This window comes from Adiantum capillus-veneris, chromosome 7 (assembly GCF_014529385.1).
Source record: "Adiantum capillus-veneris isolate H3 chromosome 7, ASM1452938v2, whole genome shotgun sequence".
NCBI lineage: Eukaryota > Viridiplantae > Streptophyta > Polypodiopsida > Polypodiales > Pteridaceae > Adiantum > Adiantum capillus-veneris.
In genome coordinates this window covers 142,345,691-142,365,839 of record NC_140937.1, presented here as the reverse complement: position 1 = coordinate 142,365,839, position 20,149 = coordinate 142,345,691, and the positions used below count along the sequence as shown (strand labels likewise).

The window sequence follows — 20,149 nt, the reverse complement described above, 5'->3', positions numbered from 1 at the left end:
CAGACAGTCCATGGTTGGAGGAGCAGTTACAGCAGGCTCGACAGGAGCTTGCTAGCACAGAGGAGAGGCGTCATGAGTTTGCCTTCCACCGACAGGCATCTCAGTGGACTAAGGTGGGTGACAGAGTGACTAGTGCTTTTTTTGAGACAGTGGGGTCTCGGCACTCACATGCCAAGGTCAGTCAGTTGAGGAGGCCCGATGGGTCAGTTGCTTTTGAGCCCGAGGATATGCGTGCAGTCGCTACTGACTTTTACCGTGAGTTACTGTCGGCTGAGCCTCAGTCAGAGCGGCAGGATGCATGCAGGGAGCAGGTTTGGGAATAGATGCCTTGTCTTGTGACAGAGGAGATGCGCCAGAGGCTAGAGATGCCACTTTAGCTTGAGGAGATGCACACAGCTCTGAGGGCCCTCCCTCGTGGTAGCTGTCCAGGAGAGGATGGGTTGACTCCCAGTTTCTTCGTGGAGTACTGGGACCTGCTTGGCCCAGATCTTTGTAGTGCTTTTCAGTACATTTTGCACACAAGAGTGATACCTGACAGCATGAGTGAGGGCCTGATCTACCTCATTCCCAAGGAGGGTGGCTCCTTGGATGAGATTCGACAGTGGCGCCCCATCACCATCCTCAACTTAGCCTACAAAATTCTTGCCAAGGCTCTGAGTTTGAGGATTCAGCCACTTCTAGAGAGCCTTATACATGGGACTCAGACAGGTTGTGTCAGGGAACGCAGTATCCTTGACAACATCTTTCCTTTCTGGGAGGCTTCTGCTTTGGCACGGCTCCGTGGTGAGGACCTTGTGATTTTTCTTCTCGATTTTGAGAAGGCCTACGACCGAGTTGACTGGGACTTTCTAGAGGGCACTCTCCGCAGGATGGGCTTCTCAGATGCTTGGATCAGAGGGGTGTTAGCTTTGTACAGATAGGCTCACAGTCAGGTGCTTTTGGCAGGGGGGAGGGGTGAGCGCTTCATGCTCACACGCTCGGTCAGACAGGGCTGTCCTCTTGCCCCCTTTCTCTTTCTGTTCTATGCGGAGGCGATGAGCAGATTTTTGGTGTCACAGCAGGTTGGTCTTCAGGGCTTAGCACTCCCTATTCGGGGAGAGGAGCTACTGGACGCTTAGTTTGCCGATGACTCAGCCTTGTACTTAGATGGCCAGGAGGCCAATCTTCACAGATGTGAGCAGGCTCTGGAGACCTTCTGTAGTGCATCGGGCGCACTGATCAACTGGAGAAAGACAGTGGCTTTCTCAGTTGGTAGTGCTCCTATGCCAGATTGGATGCCAGGAGAGGGTTTCAGGTGGATTCCCCCAGGGACTGCAGTTCGATACTTGGGTTGTCAGGTTGGTTTGGACTTGTCTCCCGAGCAGCAAATTGCTCCTCTTCTCCTGTCAATCAGGAGAAAGCTGTTACATTGGAGCTCAGCACGTCTGTCGCTGGCTGGTAGAGTAGTAGTTGCCAACCAGGTGCTGTTGGCAACTATGTGGTACATCACTTCCTGCTGGATCTTCTCGAGTTCTTGTATCAGCCAGGTAGAGAGGCTGATCAGGAACTTCCTTTGGTCAGGACGTGACACTCAAATGGCCCAAGCCAAGGTGGCTTGGTCGGTCATCACGCTTCCTTGTTCTCAGGGAGGGCTAGGATCATTGATCCAGCACAGCACAGCAGAGCCCTTCTAGGGAAGTTCATAGTCAGAGGACTTCTTCCAGGTGAGGAGCCCTGGAAGGAGTTCTTGTTGCAGAGGCTTCATGCCAGGGTGCCTAAGTCAGGAGGCCCTTGGCAACCTTCGACCAGATGGATATTTACAGAGATGCGCAGAGTTGGTTTGAGCAGGAGACTGGAGGACCGCTTCGCTGTGAGTCTGCTTCGTTCTTGGGAGCTCTTACGGCGTGGCCTGGAGCAGCGACAGCCGATGTGCACGGAGGAGCGCCTACGGCAGCCCCTCGTCTGGAACCCCATGGTTAGCACTCAGAGAGGCCACTTGGTTGGTAGTCGACCGCATGTTTCCTGGGGTCCCATGGCAGCAGGTCCAACGCGCTCTCTAGGTGACTGGCTAGAGTTCACAAGTTTGTCAGAGGAGGGGTACAGGGTTACCAGCTACAGGGCATGAGAGGGGTGCAGAGCATGTGTCAGGACATCTCAGAGTCAGTTCCAGCTGAGTGGCTCACGCCTCTCGAGCCAGTAGCACCCCGGTGGATGGGAGCCTTCACACGACTAGAGGTTCTCATTTCAGTCAGGGCCTGCTCAGAGACAGTCCCAGCCCTGTTTTTCGAGCTTCAGGGTGGGGGACGATTACAGCGAGTTGCAGTAGAGGCCCCGCAGGTAGCAGAGTGTTGTTTCAAGAGGATCCGAGTTGTGGGCATCAGTGGGAGGACTTGCGTCATAGACCCTGACCCAGCAACTCTTGAGACTGGACACTGGAGGCTTTGGGCTTGGGAGTGCTATCCACTGGCACGAGTACGGTGGGATCCTGGTGAGTGGCTATGGAGGGACCCCTTCTCTTCTGCAGACCACCCAAGAGTCCCCTTCTTTCAGTACACAGTTCGGCTTGGACGTCATATACTGGCAGCACAGAGAGAGGCCCTCCCAGCTGCAGCACGTCATTGGCAGAAGGAGGGCCTCACAGTCCAGTTCTTGGCAGCCTTTTGGCAGAGGCTGTGGGACTCCAGACAGCCGAGGCGTGTCACTTTGTTTCAGTGGCTGGTTGCACACAGAGCTATAGCAGTAGGGAGCTGGCTTGTGCATAGTGGTCTCTCGGCCGCATGTGCAACCTGCGACCAGTTAGTGGAGAGTCAGCGTCATTGTCTGTGGGACTCTCCCTCGGCCCAGCAGGTGTGGCTACGAGTTCTTCGGCTGATGCCTACTCTCTCCACGGCTAGATAGTACACTTGGGGGGCAGCGGCTTGGTCCACTCTCACGGGCCCGGCACTTCAGTTTGAGCTATCTTCCACCAGCAGGATGATAGTGATACAGGGGGGACGACCTACACTCCAGCCTGCTACAGAGCTTACTCCACAGGAGTGGTGCAGTGAGAGAGAGGAGTGTTGGGAGCTCATCAGTGGCCTGACACTTTGGTTCATCTGGCGGGCCCGCTATTTCCGCATTTTTGAGGCTCGCTCTGTGCCACCGGCAGAGACTGTTCGTGACTTTTGGCTAGAGCTGATCCATACTCTCAGAGGACAGCTAGAGGGACTACAGGGCAGCTCCGACCGCATGCGGGGGCGCCGCGAGGCTTTCTTTCGACTCTGGAGCCCTGGGCCTTTCTTCACCAGTGTCCAGGGTGTGCTCAGATGGCACTACCGACCACCTTTGTGGCTCTTCCCTCCTCCCATCTCTTGATTTAGCCTCATTGTATATATGTTGTTCTTTCATTAGGAGAGCCTCCCCATCATGTTTGTTGTAGCCCTCTCTTGCAGAGGTGGTTGTAGCCCTACGGGCAGTTTTCATTAACTAATAGAAGGATCTTTTTCTCGGAAAAAAAAAAAAGATGCCTTGTGGGTGGAGTAATTGATATACTTATGCTCGAAGAGCATCACTTGTGTGAGTGTCGTATCAAGCGCTATGGAAAGATCTTGCGTGGTCGCTATGAGAACTTTTGGTCAGCTGCTTTTGGGCCTAGTGGCATTCAAGGAGGTGTATGTATGACTATCGCAGACTCATGGCAGCAAGCCATTGTGGGCAGTGTGTCAAGCTTGACCCAATGGGTCACTATGCATGGGTGCCTGGGTTTTCTGAACATTTATGCGCCCAACCATGTGAGTGCACGGGCTGAGTTTTGGTCACATTTGGTGGAGTCCCTACCTCATGCAAAGCAATGGTGGATTGGGGGGGCTTGCAACATGCTTGAGGACCACTTGGACAGGATTGGGGACAGTCATGCTCTTGTACAGGGGGACTGAGTTGGCTGCTTGGGAACCTTGAGGATCTCGGATGTATAACAACATGATTGCTTTGCACAGCCCTCAGACAGCCTCTCCTTTCCCAATCTGACCGCAGAGTAGGCGGAGTCAATCTATCCACAATAGATCACTTCTATGCTAGTGATCAATTATGTGACTTGGGTGATTCAATAGGCATTTAGATAGCACCACTTTCTTTGATCACGTGTCAGTAATCCTTACTTTGGCCGACAGCAGGTAGAGAAGTAACAATGTCATGTTACGGATCCCTGAGAGGATTTTGCTAGATACAGCGCTCAGAGAGCATATTGTTACATTGTGGACCGAGAGCTTGGATGCACAGGGGGACGTTGCTACTAGAGTGGCCAATGGCCTTAGGGAGCTTAGTCACTTCTTTCTCTAGGAGTCTACAACACAACTGGCTGTGCGGCCCGAGAGGAGGAGAGGCGGCTACGTCGGAGCATCGCCTCCTTACAGAGAATGTAGGAAAGGCACCCAGGTAGCCCCAAGATGGAAGACCACATGCAGCAAACTCGACAGGAGCTGATCACCATTGAGGAGCGGTGCGATGAGTTTGCCTACCACCGACAGGCATCTCAGTGGACCTTGGTGGACGATAGAGTTGCTAGAGAGTTTTTTGAGATGGTGGGTCCCTGCCATGCGCATACCAGTTTTCGCCAGTTGAGGAGACAAGATGGGACGGTTTCCACAATGCCTAAGGACAAATGGGCAGTGGCTACTGACTTTTACCAAGAGTTGCTCTCAGGTGAGACACAAAGAGAGCGCAGGGATGTATGCAGAGAATAGGTGTGGCCACAAATGCCTTGCCTTGTCACTTACGAGATGCAACAAATGCTTGAGGGCCCTCTCCTGCTAGAGGAGCTTCAAGAGGCTCCTAGAGCACTCCCTCATCGTAGTTGCAGAACCTGTACTCACAGAAAGACATGGACAAGCACTCTTGAAAAGAAGCACTTCTATAGAGCCAAGCAATATGACTTCCTCGAAGACAAGAGCAAGAAAACAAAAGAATTTAAAGAAGGTGGACAGTCCATTAAAATTGAATCCTTTTCTAGGTTCCGAGATGCTCGAACATGGTGGTCCACTCTTCTTCTGAGGAAGGAAGCTCCAGTTAAATGGTTGAAATTCAAAAGGCTCTTTATTTCTTCTTGGCTGACTCGGGAGTACGAATGAGATATAAGAACCGCTTGGAATCATCTTTGGATGACCAAGGGAGATTCTTTGGATGCTTATTGCGAGAGATTTTGGAACTCTTTTCTACCAACCTCTTCATTCATGAAGGTCTCTTTTAAGGAACAGATTGAGCGGTTTTGCTGCGGACTCTCTACAGAGATCCGAGACTACTACCTGGAACAAAAGTCGAATTCTATTCAAGAATTGATGGGTCATGCGAAACGGAGTTTTGCGATACATTCGGGAAATTTGACTTACTTCACTGATGAGATCTTGACTCAGAGAACCCAACAGACCTCTCACAATGAAAGTAGAAAGAGAAAGAGTTCCCAAGACAAAGAAAAGAAAATACACGTCCCCGACTGACTTTTAGAGAAAGGGATATCTATCTCAAAGAGGGGAAGTGTTTTGGTTGCAGGGAATTTGGACACATCTCCGCAAAGTGCCCCAAAAAGGCACAGCAAGAACAGACTGAAGACAGGCCAATCTCCAGAGAGTTCTAGAGTAGCAAAGGAACGTGGCAGAAAAGGCAGATGAAAGCAGAATTAGTACCACATTGCATGGGGCCGGAACCGAATCAGATGAACGAAAGTACAAAACTTTGCCGCACTTAGGGCAAAGTGAAAGATCAGGAAGCCCTCATTTTTCTTTGATGGAGGAGCCAAGGCCAACTTCTTGAATTGGCAGCTCGACTTGGAATTACGCGCGACAGGCTGAGGCCACAGGCGGAGGCAGTTTTAGCGGCACCCGGACGGGATGTTGTCATTACACCGATCATTGGCAAACTTCGTTTGCAATGTCAGGGGTATTTAGAGCACGAGGACTTCTACATAATGCCCTTAGGAAGGTTGTGACGTCCTCCTCGAAATCCCTTGGTATCACAAGAACAACGTCGTGGTTGACTATCAGGATGAGAAAGCGACTTTGGCAAATGAAGGGCAAAGAGATTGTACTTGATGAAATTCAGTTTCTTTACTCGGTTTTCTGGAGAGAACTGAATGATGAATGAAGGTCGAATATGTTTTGACCTTGATAAAGAACGCCAAGATTTTTCTCCACACTCATGCCGATTGCTTTTCTGAGGGCCTGCCAGGCAAGTTTCCACCATCTCATCCTGAGGATCATACTATTGATCTGATACCTGGAATCACACCACCGAACCAGCCACCTTACCGTGTGAGCCGAGCTCATAATGAAGAGATTATGAACCAAGTGAAAGACCTCTTGGAAAAGGGTCTGATCCAGCCGAGTACTTCACCCTATTGCTCTCCGGTATTGTTGGTTTTAAAGAAAGACGGATCTTGGAGAATGTGCATTGATTATAGAGCTCTCAATAAAATCACCATCAAGAATAGATTTCCGCTTCTGAGGATCGATGATATTCCTGACAGATTACAAGGATCCTCTTGTTTCAGCAGGATTGATTTGAAGAGCGGATATCATCAGATCCGCATCGCGCTGGGAGATGTCTACAAGACAGCTTTTCGGACGAGCTTCGGTTTATATGAATTTTTGGTGATGCCTTTTGGCCTTACCAATGCTCCAACGACTTTTAACCGAATGATGGACAGGATTTTCAGAGAGTATAGATCTTTTGTTGGCACTTTCTTTGATGACATTATAGTCTTCTCCAAGGATGAGGCAGAACATAGACAACATCTGCTACAAGTCTTTCAGGCATTGCAAGATCACAAGTTAGTAATCAATGCCAAGAAGAGTGATTTTCTCTTACCGGAGATGCACTTTTTGAGACACATCGTCTCAGCTGTAGGAGTACAGATGGACCCGGCCAAGATTGAGACTATACGTGATTAGCCCGATTTGATGAATGTCCATGAAGTTAGAAGCTTCTTGGGCTTATGTTCTTACTACCGGCGGTTCATTAAAAATTTGTAGAGGTTGCTTTTCTTTTGCATATTTTGACACAGAAAGGAGTCCCTTTCTCGTGGGGACCCACAGAGGTGACTGCCTTTAAGACTTTGAAAGAGAAATTGACTACGGGACCAGTTTTGACTTTGCCGGATTTGCAAAAGTCATTCGAAGTATATTGTGATGCTTGTGATCGTAGTTTGGGTGCGGTCTTAATACAAGAAGGCCATGTCATTGCCTATGTGTCACGTGCACATCTAACCCTATGTGTACGTGGACAAGCTACTTTATGACAAGGGTTCAGTTCAGTTAGCTTAGCTTAGGAAGTGTTATGACAAGGGTTCAGTTCAGTTAGCTTAGCTTAGGAAGTGTTCTGGCACTTTTGTGAGTCTGTTCACAAACCGTGCATGCCCAGGCACTTAGAGTAGATGCATATCCTTTGGTTGCATACAACATGATCATCAGATTACAGTCAGAACCCATCAGGAGCATTTTTACAGTGCACACACCTATTTTCCCTATTTTCGTCATTTTTCACTTATTATTAATAAGTGACTTTGTTGGGAAACTGGGTAGGAAAAATTGGCTAAGCAAATATAAAAGAAAACCTAGTGCTAGCAGTTTCTGGCACAAGAGGCAGCAGGTACCATCTGAAGAGCACCTTCTCAGCAAGACCAGCAAGAGAACAAAGCGTTTTCAGCCACCAAGACCAGCCAACGTTTTTCAGCATTGCAGATTAATCTGGCGTTAGCAGATTTCCAGCAGTTCCCCTAGCGTTTTTGCAGCATCAGCCCTAGCGTTTTTGGAGTTGCAGAGCAGCCCTAGCGTTTGCAGTTCCTTGACGACAGATCCCAGATTGATCAGTGTTTTCAGTGTTCAGCAGCTAGATTCCGCACCGCAACCCCAAACCTCGCAGATCTCACCTTTCTGTAGCAGATCCTCGTTGCACGTTCAGATCAACCAGCGTTTGCAGATTCAGCCCGCTATTCGCAGATTTCAGCATCTACGTTTTCAACGCGTCGTCGTCGTCGTCATCGCCGTCGTCACGGACATAGAGTCAGAATTCAATAGATACAAGATTTGCAGATTTCAGCCCCTAGCGTTTTCAGTTTTCAGTCCGTCTCATCGTCGTCGACATCGTCGGCAAGTCCATTGCATGGTAGAGATTTGTGCAATCAATAGTAGACCGCTCTCGCCATAGAGAGTGGGGCCTTTGGAGGAGGGTTTGACAACATTTTGGTGTCGTATTCTTCTCTCTCTATCTCTCAGTATCAGTACCTTCATTCACAGTGTTTATCCACTTTGTTTGTGATCATTTGCACTCTCTCACTAAAGGAAGGGAAGGCTCTACCTTCCGTAAGTAAAGGAACCCTTGAGCACAGTTCGGAGCACTCCTCTTGAGCAAAGTTCAACATTCACTTCTACTGCACCTTACATTGGTATCAGAGCTTTGGCAGTGTTCTGTATCAGTGTTATGTATCACTCAAGGAAAGAACCACAAAAGAAAATTTTGCTTATTGCGGTCACACGTAACCCAAGTCCTCTTGGACGTGTCGATTCTCAATCGTGTTTTTGAAGAGTGACAGGAAACCCAAGAAAGAAGGGCTTGTCCAGCCTCCCCTTGTTTCTCTTTTCACTCACTGAGAGCGGACCGTGCACTTAGCGGCCGGCCAATCGACGTGAGGTGGGAAAAAGCAACCTTGGTGTGAGCGGAAGGCCGCCAAGGGGTGCGCCCGCGGGAAAGAGAAGAGCTCGGGTAAGAAAAGATCCTTCTCTAACACAGATTACAAGCTAAAGAAAGAACCTCAAGAACTCAAGAACTCAAGAAGCACAAGAACCCAAGTTCCTCGCAAACTTAAGAACCCAAGACTTCAGTGTATGGTCATCAACCGAAGCGGAATGGATACTTCGCATGGAGGTGGTGAGCATGGAAGTGGCGCAAAAGAATTTTCCCCACCAGGAGGTTTTTCCGACCCTCCCCCTTCCCCATCTACGCCAAGGATTGTACCAAATCCTATGGAGGCTTTGGTCAAGACGATGATGGACAGGATGAAGTTACAAGAAGAAGAGCAAGGCGCTTCCTTGGAGCTCGAGCGCGAAGAAAGAACGGCATCGTTTGATCGTGAACACAAAGAAAGAAGGGCAGCCATAGAGCATGAGCACAAAGAAAGAAAAGCGGAATTGGATCGCGAGCGCGAAGAAAGACGGTTAGAGTGTGAAGCGCAGAGAGACCAACGCATGCAAGAGTTGGTCCTACTATTTTCTAATATACAGGTGCAGATTGAAAAGAATCAGGAGAAGGAGACTCTCTCAGTCTTTTCTTTTTCAAAGCATGACACACATTATTTTGCATGATCAAGATGTGATTATTCACGAGCATGATGATTTGCATGATCAAGATGTGATTATTCACAAGCATGATGAATTGCGTGATAATGATGTGATTATTCACAAGCATGATAAATTACAGGATAAAGATGTGATTGTTCACAAGCATGATAAATTGTGAACTGTGAACTGTTTTGAAGTGGTTATTTGGTGTTGTCGCGGTAGTGTCCAAGTCTGTTACAATGTTCCAAGAAATGTATCTCCGGTAAGAAAAACTCACTCTTTTTGGCAGATGGTGTCGATGCTTTGCTTCAATCTTGGAGAAAACTATAATGTCGTCAAAGAAAGTGCTGACAAAAGACCCATACTCTCGGAAAATCCTATCCATCATTCGATTAAATGGTGTTGGAGCATTTGTGAGTCCAAAAGGCATCACCAAATATTCGTATAAACCAAAAGTTGTCCGAAAGGATGTCTTATAGACATCTCCCGGAGAGATTCTGATCTGATGATATCCACTTTTCAAATCAATTCTGCTAAAACAAAAGGAATCATGAAGTCTGTCGAGGATATCATCGATCCTTGGGATAGGGAATCTATTCTTGATGGTGATTTTATTGAGAGCTCTATAATCAATGCACATTCTCCAAGATCCGTCTTTCTACAGCACTAGCAAAATCGGAGAACAGTAAGATGATGTGCTAGGTTGAATGAGACCCTTTTCTAGAAGTTCTTTTACTTAGTTCATTATCTCTTCGTTCTGGGCTCGGCTAACGAGGTGGAGGTAGCTCGCCTGGTAGGCCTTCAAAGAAGCAATCAGCATATGTGTGCAAAAATTCTTATCGTTCTTTATCCAATTCAGACATATTGGTTCTTTGTTCATCATTCAATTCTTTCAAGTAGATTGAGTAAACAAAAAGACTGGATTTCATTAAGTTTGAAACGATCGAAGCCGATACAATAGGGACGGACTCCCCCTTCAATTTTACATCAAGCACAATTTTCCTACCCTTCTCATTCGTCAAAGTCGCTTTCTTGATCCGATAGTCAACCACGGCGTTGTTCTTGTGGTACCAAGGGATTCCTAGGAGGATGTCACACCCTTCTAGAGGCATGATGTAAAAGTCCTCATGCCCTAAATACCACTGACACTGCAACGAAGTTTGCCAATGACAAGTGTAATGGCAACATCCCGTCCGGGTGCCGCTAGAATTGCCTCCACATTCAGGCGCAATTCCAAGTCGAGCCGCCAATTCAGGTGAAATGAAGTTGGCCGTGGCTCCTCCATCAAAGAAGATGAGGGCTTCCTAATCTCTTACTTTGCCCCATGCGCGGCAAAGTTCTGTGCTTTCATCCATTTGATTCGGGCCGGTCCCCATACAGTCTGGTACTAGTCCTGCTTTCATCTTTCCTTTTCTTCCACGTTCTTTAGCTGCTCTAGAACTCTCTGGCCTGTCTTCTAATTGTCCTTGCTGTGCCTTTTTGGGGCACCTTGCAGAGATGTGTCCATGTTCTCCACAATCAAAACACTTCCCCTCCTTGAGGTGGTATGCTCTGTTCCTCAGTCAATCGAGGTCGTGCATCCTTCTTTTCTGAAACTTTCTCTTTCTTCTATTATCATTCGTTGGATTCTGTCCGGTCCTTGGTGTTGAAACTTGATCAGTGGGGTAGGTCAAGTTACCCGAATGCATAGCAAATCCCTGCTTAGCATGTCCCATCAATTGTTGAATGGACTCAAACTTCTGCTCAAGGCAGTAATCTCAGATCTCTTTGGGAAGTCCACAACAAAACCGCTCGATTCGCTGCTTAAAAGTTACCTTCTTGAAAGAAGAGACCGGTAGAAAAGCATCCCAAAACCTCTCACAATAAGCATCCAAAGTGTCAGCCTTGGTCATCCAGAGATGGTTCCAAGCGGTCATCACATCTAGTTCTTACTCCTGAGCCAACCAAGAAGAAATAAAGAGCAGTTTGAACTTTAACCACTTGGTAGGGGCTTCTTTCCGTAAAAGAAGAGCGGACCACCACGTTCGTGCATTTTCTTTCAAAAATGATGCTTCCCTCCTAATCTTGGAGTTCTCTAAGTAGCGCCCTCCTAAGAATGCTATATCAAACTATTGAATAAAGGCTAAAGCCTTGGGAATATCTTGGAATCTTAAAAAGGAATCAAACTTTACTAATTGTAAACCTTCCTTAAATTCCTTGGTCTTTTTGCTGTTGTCCTTGAGAAAATCATATTGATTGGCTCTATAAAAATGTTTCTTCTTTCCATAGAACATGTGATCATCGGAGTCCGAACTGTCAGAGGAGAGTGAATCCTCATTAGAACTGTCACAAACGGGTCGGGATCTGCTCTTCTTTGCCTTTTTGTTCTTTCCAAAACTTTGATTCTTGCTTCGCTTCTTGCCCTTTCTGTCCTCTTCGCTCGAATCGGAAGAGGAAGAGCTATCTGAGCAGACACAAGAGGAAGAACTGGGTAGTCCTTCGAAGCGTACATGCTTCTTATGTTTTTGTGCACTTGCAAAAGAAAATTGACGGCCCAAATAACTGGGATAGTCAGTCCCCTTGTTGTGCTTCTTCGATCGTTTCTTCGATTGCTTCTTCTCTCCCAGAAGTTGGTTGACTCCTCTTTTGAGGACGCCATGTAATTCTTCTTTGGTAAACATCCTTGGAGTAGGAGATTTCTTGAGGGCCGGTTTTATTGGTGAATCAATGGTTTTCTGCCAATGTGTATGCACCTCGTCAATCGGGCGTCGGGTCAAAAATTTTGCGTATTGTGGATCCTTTGCAAACTGGAGCATCTGCTTTGCGCATTCATCAACCCATTGTTGACGTTGCATCTCGATAAGTTGATGCAGCAAAGGCCGAGGTGGCCCGTACTCGTGATCTGCTAATCCATTGGAATTCTCCGTACTACTTCCCGTTCTCAAGGTGGCAGGAGGAGTCGTCTGATTCTTGCCTGAATCCATGTCTGTCGCGAGAAAAGGGATCAGATTTCCCAGTAGAAGAGAAATCAATTGAGATCTGATACCACTGTAACAAACTTGGACACCCCAAGTCTGGAATCTGTCGCGACACCAGAGAGAATCACTTTAAACACTTCACAGTTAAAATCACAGTTCAATTTGAGTTGACACGGCCCGTCGCAGTTTCGTGCCCAAAGAGATTGAACCCAAAGACTGGCGCCCCTTTCAATATTCCTTTCTGTATTAATAACTGAGCAAAGTACAGTTGCCCTTGGGTCGCCTCTGCTCACCACCTCGTCAACACGAAGTGAGCCAAAGAGAGCCGAGGGGTCTTATTTATAGGCCCTTTTGGCCGTGGAAAAGCAGTTACATAAAAGCTTTCAAACTCAAAAGCATAACCTTCCTAAAGTTGGTGCTCAACTTCAGCCAGCCCAATTTACGGAAATCCGTACGGCCAGCTGAAACCGGCCTGTTGAATCCAAAAAGGGCGGTAGACTTTACTTCAAACCTTGATTTAGCTTTCACCCATTATTAGTCGTCTATTTTACCTGTACTTTCAAGACACAACAAAGGGGAGAGGGATACAGGCTGCTAGATTGCACCTGTATGAGTAGACCGACACCAGATTGGCCCCTAACTTAGGCGCCCCTTTCGGTATTTCTTTATTGTTCAACAGAGGGAATAAACGTTGTGGATCCCTACAAGCTGCCCCGCACAAGCTCGGCTGAATTTCAACTGTTCCCGGCAGCATAATTGTACCAAAACCCTTCACAGTCAGTATTCCCACGCATTGACTGACTTTCCCGACGCATACGGGCACTTTGCAAAACCTGGCGAGAATCTACAGCACGCTGAATTCTCTGTTTTCAGCCCCGAAAATGCGCCAAATCGCCTGTACAGGGGTCCCCTTGCGTCCGCGAACCTGCTGGGGGTATTAGGGTCCGTTTAGGGGCAAAACCCTAAACCTGCAAAAATACACAGCAGGCTGTAATTCACTGTTTCGGGCTCCGTTTCGCGTGCCGGTCGCATCCGTAGCAAGTCCTCGAGCTCCCGCACCTGTAGGGCTACTTGCCCTTTGAATCGGACGAGATTTCTGGCGTGAAACCTCTCCGAATTCACCTGTACCTGCGGGGATTAGCCGCTAGCTAATCCAGTACCTGTGCAAGAGGCTCTTGCCTCGGCAATCGCGCATGAACCCACACAACTGTACAATGGTCAAATGAAGAGCCCACTAGTGGGGCATAACATACTGCCATAGGGGAGATAGAGGGCAGTGCGTAGCGTGCAGGGCATCACTCCTGGCACCGCACTGTGCATAAGAAGGAAAGCAAGCACTCCATAGCTCTTAACCTGTGACAAAAATCTTGAAAATGAGCCCTTCTCCTCTCTAAAATCAGCGCCCCCTTCTCTTGCATGAGGAAAGTGCACCAGAAGGTGCCACTTGGCACATTTATAAGCATTTTCCCGTTTCGGGGTTGCCGCCTAAAAATCTCCCAACCGGTTGCCCAGTTGACTTCACGGCAAAGTAAGAAAATGTTCCCCTTGTCATTCCGGAGGTAATGACACAAACACATTTTCAGGTCCCAAAATAGCAGTTCCCTAAATTTTAGGAGATGCTGCCATTGTATCTTTCTAGGTCATCCGACCCTCTTTGTACGCTGCGGCCACATCCAGAACTGAAATGTAGCCTCTGTAGCAAAGGATTCCACTTTGGCTAGTCAATGACCCCACTTAGCTAACCATAGTCCTTGTCCAACCTTAGTGCTCTCTTGCCCTCAGGCCTGGACTCCCTCTGGACAGTTCCACACTAGCTATGCAATGCAGGGCAGTTAGATTTCCCGAGGGGTGTTTCCAAAAAGTGAAAGTAAATAGATAATAAGAAAGAAATCAACAAAAAGGATAAATAGTAGTCACACGCTGGTGACACCAGCCACGTCAGCAACGTGAATCGCGGAAATTTCGTACAATCCGCCAACTGGATTTATTGATTTATTTTCTCTAGTGTCCTTGGGGCCATGTCAGCAGGGTGCCTATAAGTTTAGGCATGCCACGTCATCAGCTTGTGACAAGTTTAGGTAGCCTAGGAAGTATTCTGGTACCCTTGTGAGCCTATAGGCCGTGCATGTCCAGGCACTTAGAGTAGTTGCATACCCTCTAATTGCACAACCCATAGCATTGGCATTATGAGCCAATACCAAGCATGAGCACTTTCCACCGCATGTGACCCAGTTTTTGACCGCGCGTGGAAACCACCTCTTATAAGGTCATTTATTTTATAAGTGACTTTATTATTTGTCAGAATCGTGGGGGCTGAATGGAGCTTGCTTGACCCATCATTTTAGCTACATAAACAGACCCAAGGCGCCAATAGAGAGCAAAAGAGGCACAAGGCACAAGGAGGTTCAGCGTTTTGCAGACCTCGGGACCTTCAGTGTTTTTCTCAAGGAGAACCAGCGTTTTCAGTTTTCAGCCCTTAGCCTCGCGAAAACCCACAGCATCTATTGTAGATCCTCGTCGTCACGACCCCAACACCCAGATCAGCCTAGTGTTTTCAGTTTTCAGCACAACGAGCCAGCGTTTTCTGTTTTCAGCCATTGATAGATAGCGTTTTTGCATTCTCAGCCCTTGTAGGCTTCGGCTATAACAGATCAGCCCTTGCCTCGTAGCAGTAGCAGACCCACAGCATCGGATCTTAGCATCTTCAGATTTCAGCCTTGACATCGTCATCATCATCAACATCATCGTAGACATCTACGTCATCGTCGTCGACATCATCGTCATCAAGTACCACAGCATCTAGAAGCATTGTACCAGACTTTGTTTAATCTAAAGCAAATACCTCTCTAGCAATAGAGAGGGGGGGGCCCTTGGAGGGGGGTTTGAGACCCCATCTGGTGTCGTCTCGTCTCTCTCACTCAGTTTGCATTCCACTCTCTTGTTTTGGTCATTGCACATTCTCTCATTAAGTCAAGGAAGGCTTTCCCTTCCCGTCAGTAAAAGGAACCTTGAGCATCACTGATCACTCATCCTAAGCCATACACCATCATTCACTTCCGCTGCACATTACATATGGACAAAAACTAGGAAAACAAAAAAATAAAACGAACACTCGTAGGTGAGAGCCAATGGCACTCAACTCTGGGATTATAACACCATCATTAGTACAAGGTGGGCAAAACAATGGAAACAGGCCAAAAATGAGAAAAGTACCTCACATAGGCCAAGCAAAGCCAAATTCCATACATAGGGAAGCCACACAACTACTTCCATTAACATCCTCGCCTGTTTCTGCAAACACCACACACTATGCATGAGAGAGAGATGCCCTATGTCTTCACCCCAATATCTGCTCCTAGGCCACGATGAGGGCCAAAGAGATGTCTCAATCCCTTGTTTCATGCATGCCACTACACATTAATAGGGAGAGAAACACAACTCTTTACAAAGCCCACAATCCCTCCAATTGCATGCATGCTAAGACAGAGAAACGGCAACAATCTAAACCCCCATCACTTTTTGCAATCGACTATACAATGCAAAAGACGAGATGTTTTTCTTTCAGTCTCACACTTGCTAGGCACATCACTTTTAAGCTCTTGGGCCTTTTAGTTTTCATGGACTCCCCCTCCCACAATCAACATCGGGGGCGCAGATGGGTCCACTTCAATTAAACATTCAAAAGCCCAGCCAGCTACTACACTTCCCCATGGCACACAAAAAGGAGATTCCAACAACTTGACAAACAAACATCTACACCGTACGCATACCAGACCTTTGTGTTAGTCCACACACTTTGCCTACTGACCTCTTGCCCTGTGCCACTGACCACAAGCAAATACCCTACCTCTTTCATGTAATGATGCCTGAGCCCTGCATAACCAGTTAGCACTTTCCTAGTTTTCCAAATCCTATAGGGGAATGAGGATGATGCTCCATAGGAAGCACATCTCAAGTCTAAGGAAGGCAGGAGGTCCAAACGCATGGTTAGGGACAATGTAGCAAAATTTGAGCCCCTACTCAACAAGATATGAGAAGATTCATTGAAATGGACTGACTCCACTTACACACAAAAACCAGTATCAGAATTACCTATAAATATGCATGACAAAAAACAAGATTTGAAGAATTACTTACATGTCATGGGACTGGCTAGCTCGGAAGTAAAGTAAAGAGCGTGCTAGTAGCATTGAAATCCAACACCCTGTGAAAGCCAGCCTCCATGTCGATTAGATAAGGCATGATGTTGAAACTTGGGTTGAATGCCACCAACACGAACTCGTGCTGTGGGTTGCCTTGAATAAAAGTGAAGTCATTTAACAAATCCAAGCTTGTGAGAGTCGCGACGTGTGCAATGGGGAAGGTTGGGCCCTCCTCCCAAGAATCAACCTCAAGTTCCCACATCCTCACTGAAAGTCTCTGAAAAATTAGGCAACCTGTTGCCAAGAAAATGCGATCGTCCCACTCTATGACTCTATTAGTCAATGAGGTGAGGCATAAGGAAGGTTGGTCTACTTCTGACCAAAAGAACCTACCATCATACATGCAAAACTACCAAAAAGTGCTAGTAGAACTGATGTATCTATATCTGCTCATCCCTGTAACATCTGAATCATCGCTGCCTACTTCACTGGCCTCCTCCCAAGTAGCCGGTACCCAACTATTGTGAGATCTCCTATAGGTAAAGAGGGGTTGGATTGGATCTCACACAATCACGTAGTAGTCATCGCTCGATAGGCTTGCCAATTGAACCTCCCAAGTCTCCTCCTCCCCTACTGCCACAGATGGAAGTGGAGGTAAATGGCGACTTTGCAAATTCCATGGATGCAGCACCACCACCTGTTGAAACGACCCAACGACAAAGCCTCCAATCAACCCTCCATCTGAGCATGCTCTGTTGACATCCAAGGGGTAATGTTGGAGACCTAGGCTCGGAAATAGCCTAATGGACAAGGAGAAATCTCCAAGAACCATCGCAATGGGCAAAAGATGGATGGACTCTAGCAGAAAGCCCATCAACTTCAGCGTGTGCGATCCTACAGTTACAAGGAAGCCCACTCTGCCACTCCACTTCCTCATCCATGTGTTGCCATCAATGATGGTTTTCATCGACCTGCTGACAGAGCGCAGAGAAAGCAAATCTGGGAGTCCAAGCCTATAAAAAACATGCTCAGTAAGTACACTACCTTTTCGGCAGAAGCTCCATGAGGAACAAGGAATATGGAAATGCAAACCTGTCAAGAATATGCCCGGTAAGAACCTCTGTCATTTCGATAGAGAGCTCCATGTCGAACAAGGTGGCAGTGCGCTCACATACGTAAGTTAAAATCGAAATGGAGGGAACGCTTACATTAAGGTCAGCGCTCATTTTACTCTAATGTAAATGTTAAATGAAACAACCAGTAAATCATTAGTTGATTTCTTCAAACAATGGATGGAGAGAGAGAGAGAGAGAGAGAGAGAGAGAGAGAGAGAGAGAGAGAGAAGCCCATCCATTGAAAAGAAATCAAGAGAGGAGAGAGGAACCCTAAATGGAAGCTAGTCTCATGTCATTTTTGGCAAATGGAACAAGATGTTGTGTCCTCACAAGAGCACAATCATCATGCACATGTGTTTAATTGTAGCCTACTATTGGCACGTAATGATAAGAAAAACAGATTGTTGGTTTTGCAATTTCTAAATTGAGATGTGCCACGCCATTGCACAATTGTGTCCTCCTCATGCACAATGCATTCATTTGTCGGGACTTTGTTAATGTTTGTCTCGACAGGGAAAGTAACACTTTAGGTCATACTCATATGTCAATGCACGAAAGGCAACGATAAGTCAGAATGTTTCTTTAGTAATCTTTGGCGCTCTTGTTAATCAAGCCATGTCGGTACCCATACCAACATATTGGTTTGTCACGGAATAGGTCTCAATTAAATCATTGGTACAATGCATCGCAACATGTTGATTGTGTTTCGCACAGGTGGTGCATAGACCTTACATTCCCACACTTTTGATAATGCCCCTCTATGGTTATAATAATCGGTTTTCCCATAAAAAAGCTTTTCCTAATGTAAGCATGATGTAAGTACAAGGCTATGGTTCATGTTGCCATAGATTCACTCCTATACTAGAGTGTTGATGTGCTTCATGACTCTGGAGAGAACTACATGCACCCCCCTCTCAGAGGTTGTTGCTAATGCTTGATGCATGTGCCAACACATAATTCATGACTATATAAAGAGAAATATTGGACTAAAAATTTTGAGGACAAATGTGTCTTTTTATGCCTTTTAGTTTTTGTATATAGAAGCAACAACTCACTTCATTTCCTTCCTTGAAAGAGTACAAAAGGCCTACCTGGATCTTTAAAAATGATGCAGCCAATGAGGCAAAGCTTTTGATTTATCTTCATAGTCCTCAACCATCACAAAGCATGCCTATGTTGGGTTTTTTAGATAGTTGTCTTCTAATTTTCCAAGTGTGAGACTAGGGCAGGTTTTTTTACAAACGTTTGGCCAAAAAAAATTCTACTAGTAGTATTGTATAGCTTACACAATCAGCCAATGAACAAAGATGGTATGTTTAGCGATACTCCTTGTCATACCTGATGGCTAGTTGTAAAGCCCATAAAAATTCCTTTAGATGGGTTGCATGTGGCTCAAATTGGTGCTTCTCACAAGCATCATTGTTTATCGCTTGCATTCAAAACTTTTATACCCCTACTTAAGATAAGAGCCCATGTACTTAATCGAAAAGCTCTCTTATGCTACCACTTGAAAATCCAAACGTGGTGGATAGTATACTTTATCTCTGAGGTCATCCTAAACCTACCCAAGAGTGCAAGATCACTATACTCTTCAGATGTCAAAAAATGTTCTGGAAACATCCCTCATAAAGGAGAACATGGTTTGGTGAACCTTACAAACCAGCACATGAAGGAGCCTTTCATACCACTCAAATGCATACCATATACATATAATACTAGCTCTTGGTCAATGGAAGCGTATAAAAATGGACTATCCTTTGACACTATCAAAGCTCTTAATCTCAATTCGGCTCATCTCCCAAATGGGTATATGCATGATAAGGTGTACCCACTTTCAACAGTCTCCCTCAGCAAAATTACCTATTTTTTCACACTGTTATGTATATTTAACTTTCTTGCACGTATTTTTTAACGATAAGATTTAGTGGTCACACAAAATACATAGTATTAAACACTATGGAAAGTTTCGATCTTCAATTTTTCAAACCAAAATGGAAATTTAGTGTGCAAGAAGTACTCCGGTCCAGCATGTCACGCCCTGTCACAACACTGTGACCTTGATGAACAATTGTCTATATCTTTATATGGATTTCTTTGCTTAACTTGCCCTTTTACACATCGATTATTCACTTAAGAAGCAATTTGACTTGATTTTTTTGATAATTTTTTGAGTCTCTTTGTAAATATTGTTTATTTTTCTTTGTCAGAATCACTGTTTAGAAAAGCCTTAATTTTTTACACCAGATCTCTAATGATGTTACAAGATCCAGATATTATGACTCGTAGAATGTGACCATGCAAAAAAGTAGAATCTTTAACGGTTCATTTTTTTAAAATCTAGCTGAAAAATAACAAAGACTGCTGAAAGGATCTTGAGGGAGTTTTTTATTAAAAATATAATAAATAATGTATATTGCCACTCAATTTGATTTTCATGTATCTTATGACTTTCATCATAAAGTACTCATGGAAAAAAATTTGAGTCAATTTGAGTTAGAGAAAGGTACTTTTCCCACTTTTTTTTTCACTTGCACAATTCACTTAAGGTGTGCCACATAAAAAACACCACCAAGATGGTTTGTTCACATTTCTCCTCAAGAACATAAAGAAATCCACTTTTTGGCTGCAAAACACTCCAATCACTGATATCT

The 20,149-nt window shown here is 46.0% G+C and overlaps 1 protein-coding gene across 2 annotated transcripts in view; it reads right to left on the bottom strand.

The window, feature by feature from the left end:
- Nucleotides 1–17,609, bottom strand: part of LOC147454723 (uncharacterized) — a 57,354-nt gene extending 39,745 nt beyond the window's left edge. For both annotated transcript variants that reach the window (XM_086517413.1, XM_086517412.1), the window contains exons 1-2: nt 17,476–17,609; nt 16,379–17,396 (exon numbers count right to left, since the gene is read on the bottom strand). In XM_086517413.1, the coding sequence (XP_086373539.1) occupies nt 16,946–17,396; nt 17,476–17,609 (585 nt within the window). In that variant the 3' untranslated portion in view covers nt 16,379–16,945. The remainder of the gene's footprint in view (nt 1–16,378; nt 17,397–17,475) is intronic.
- Between the last annotated feature and the right edge of the window lie 2,540 nt (nt 17,610–20,149).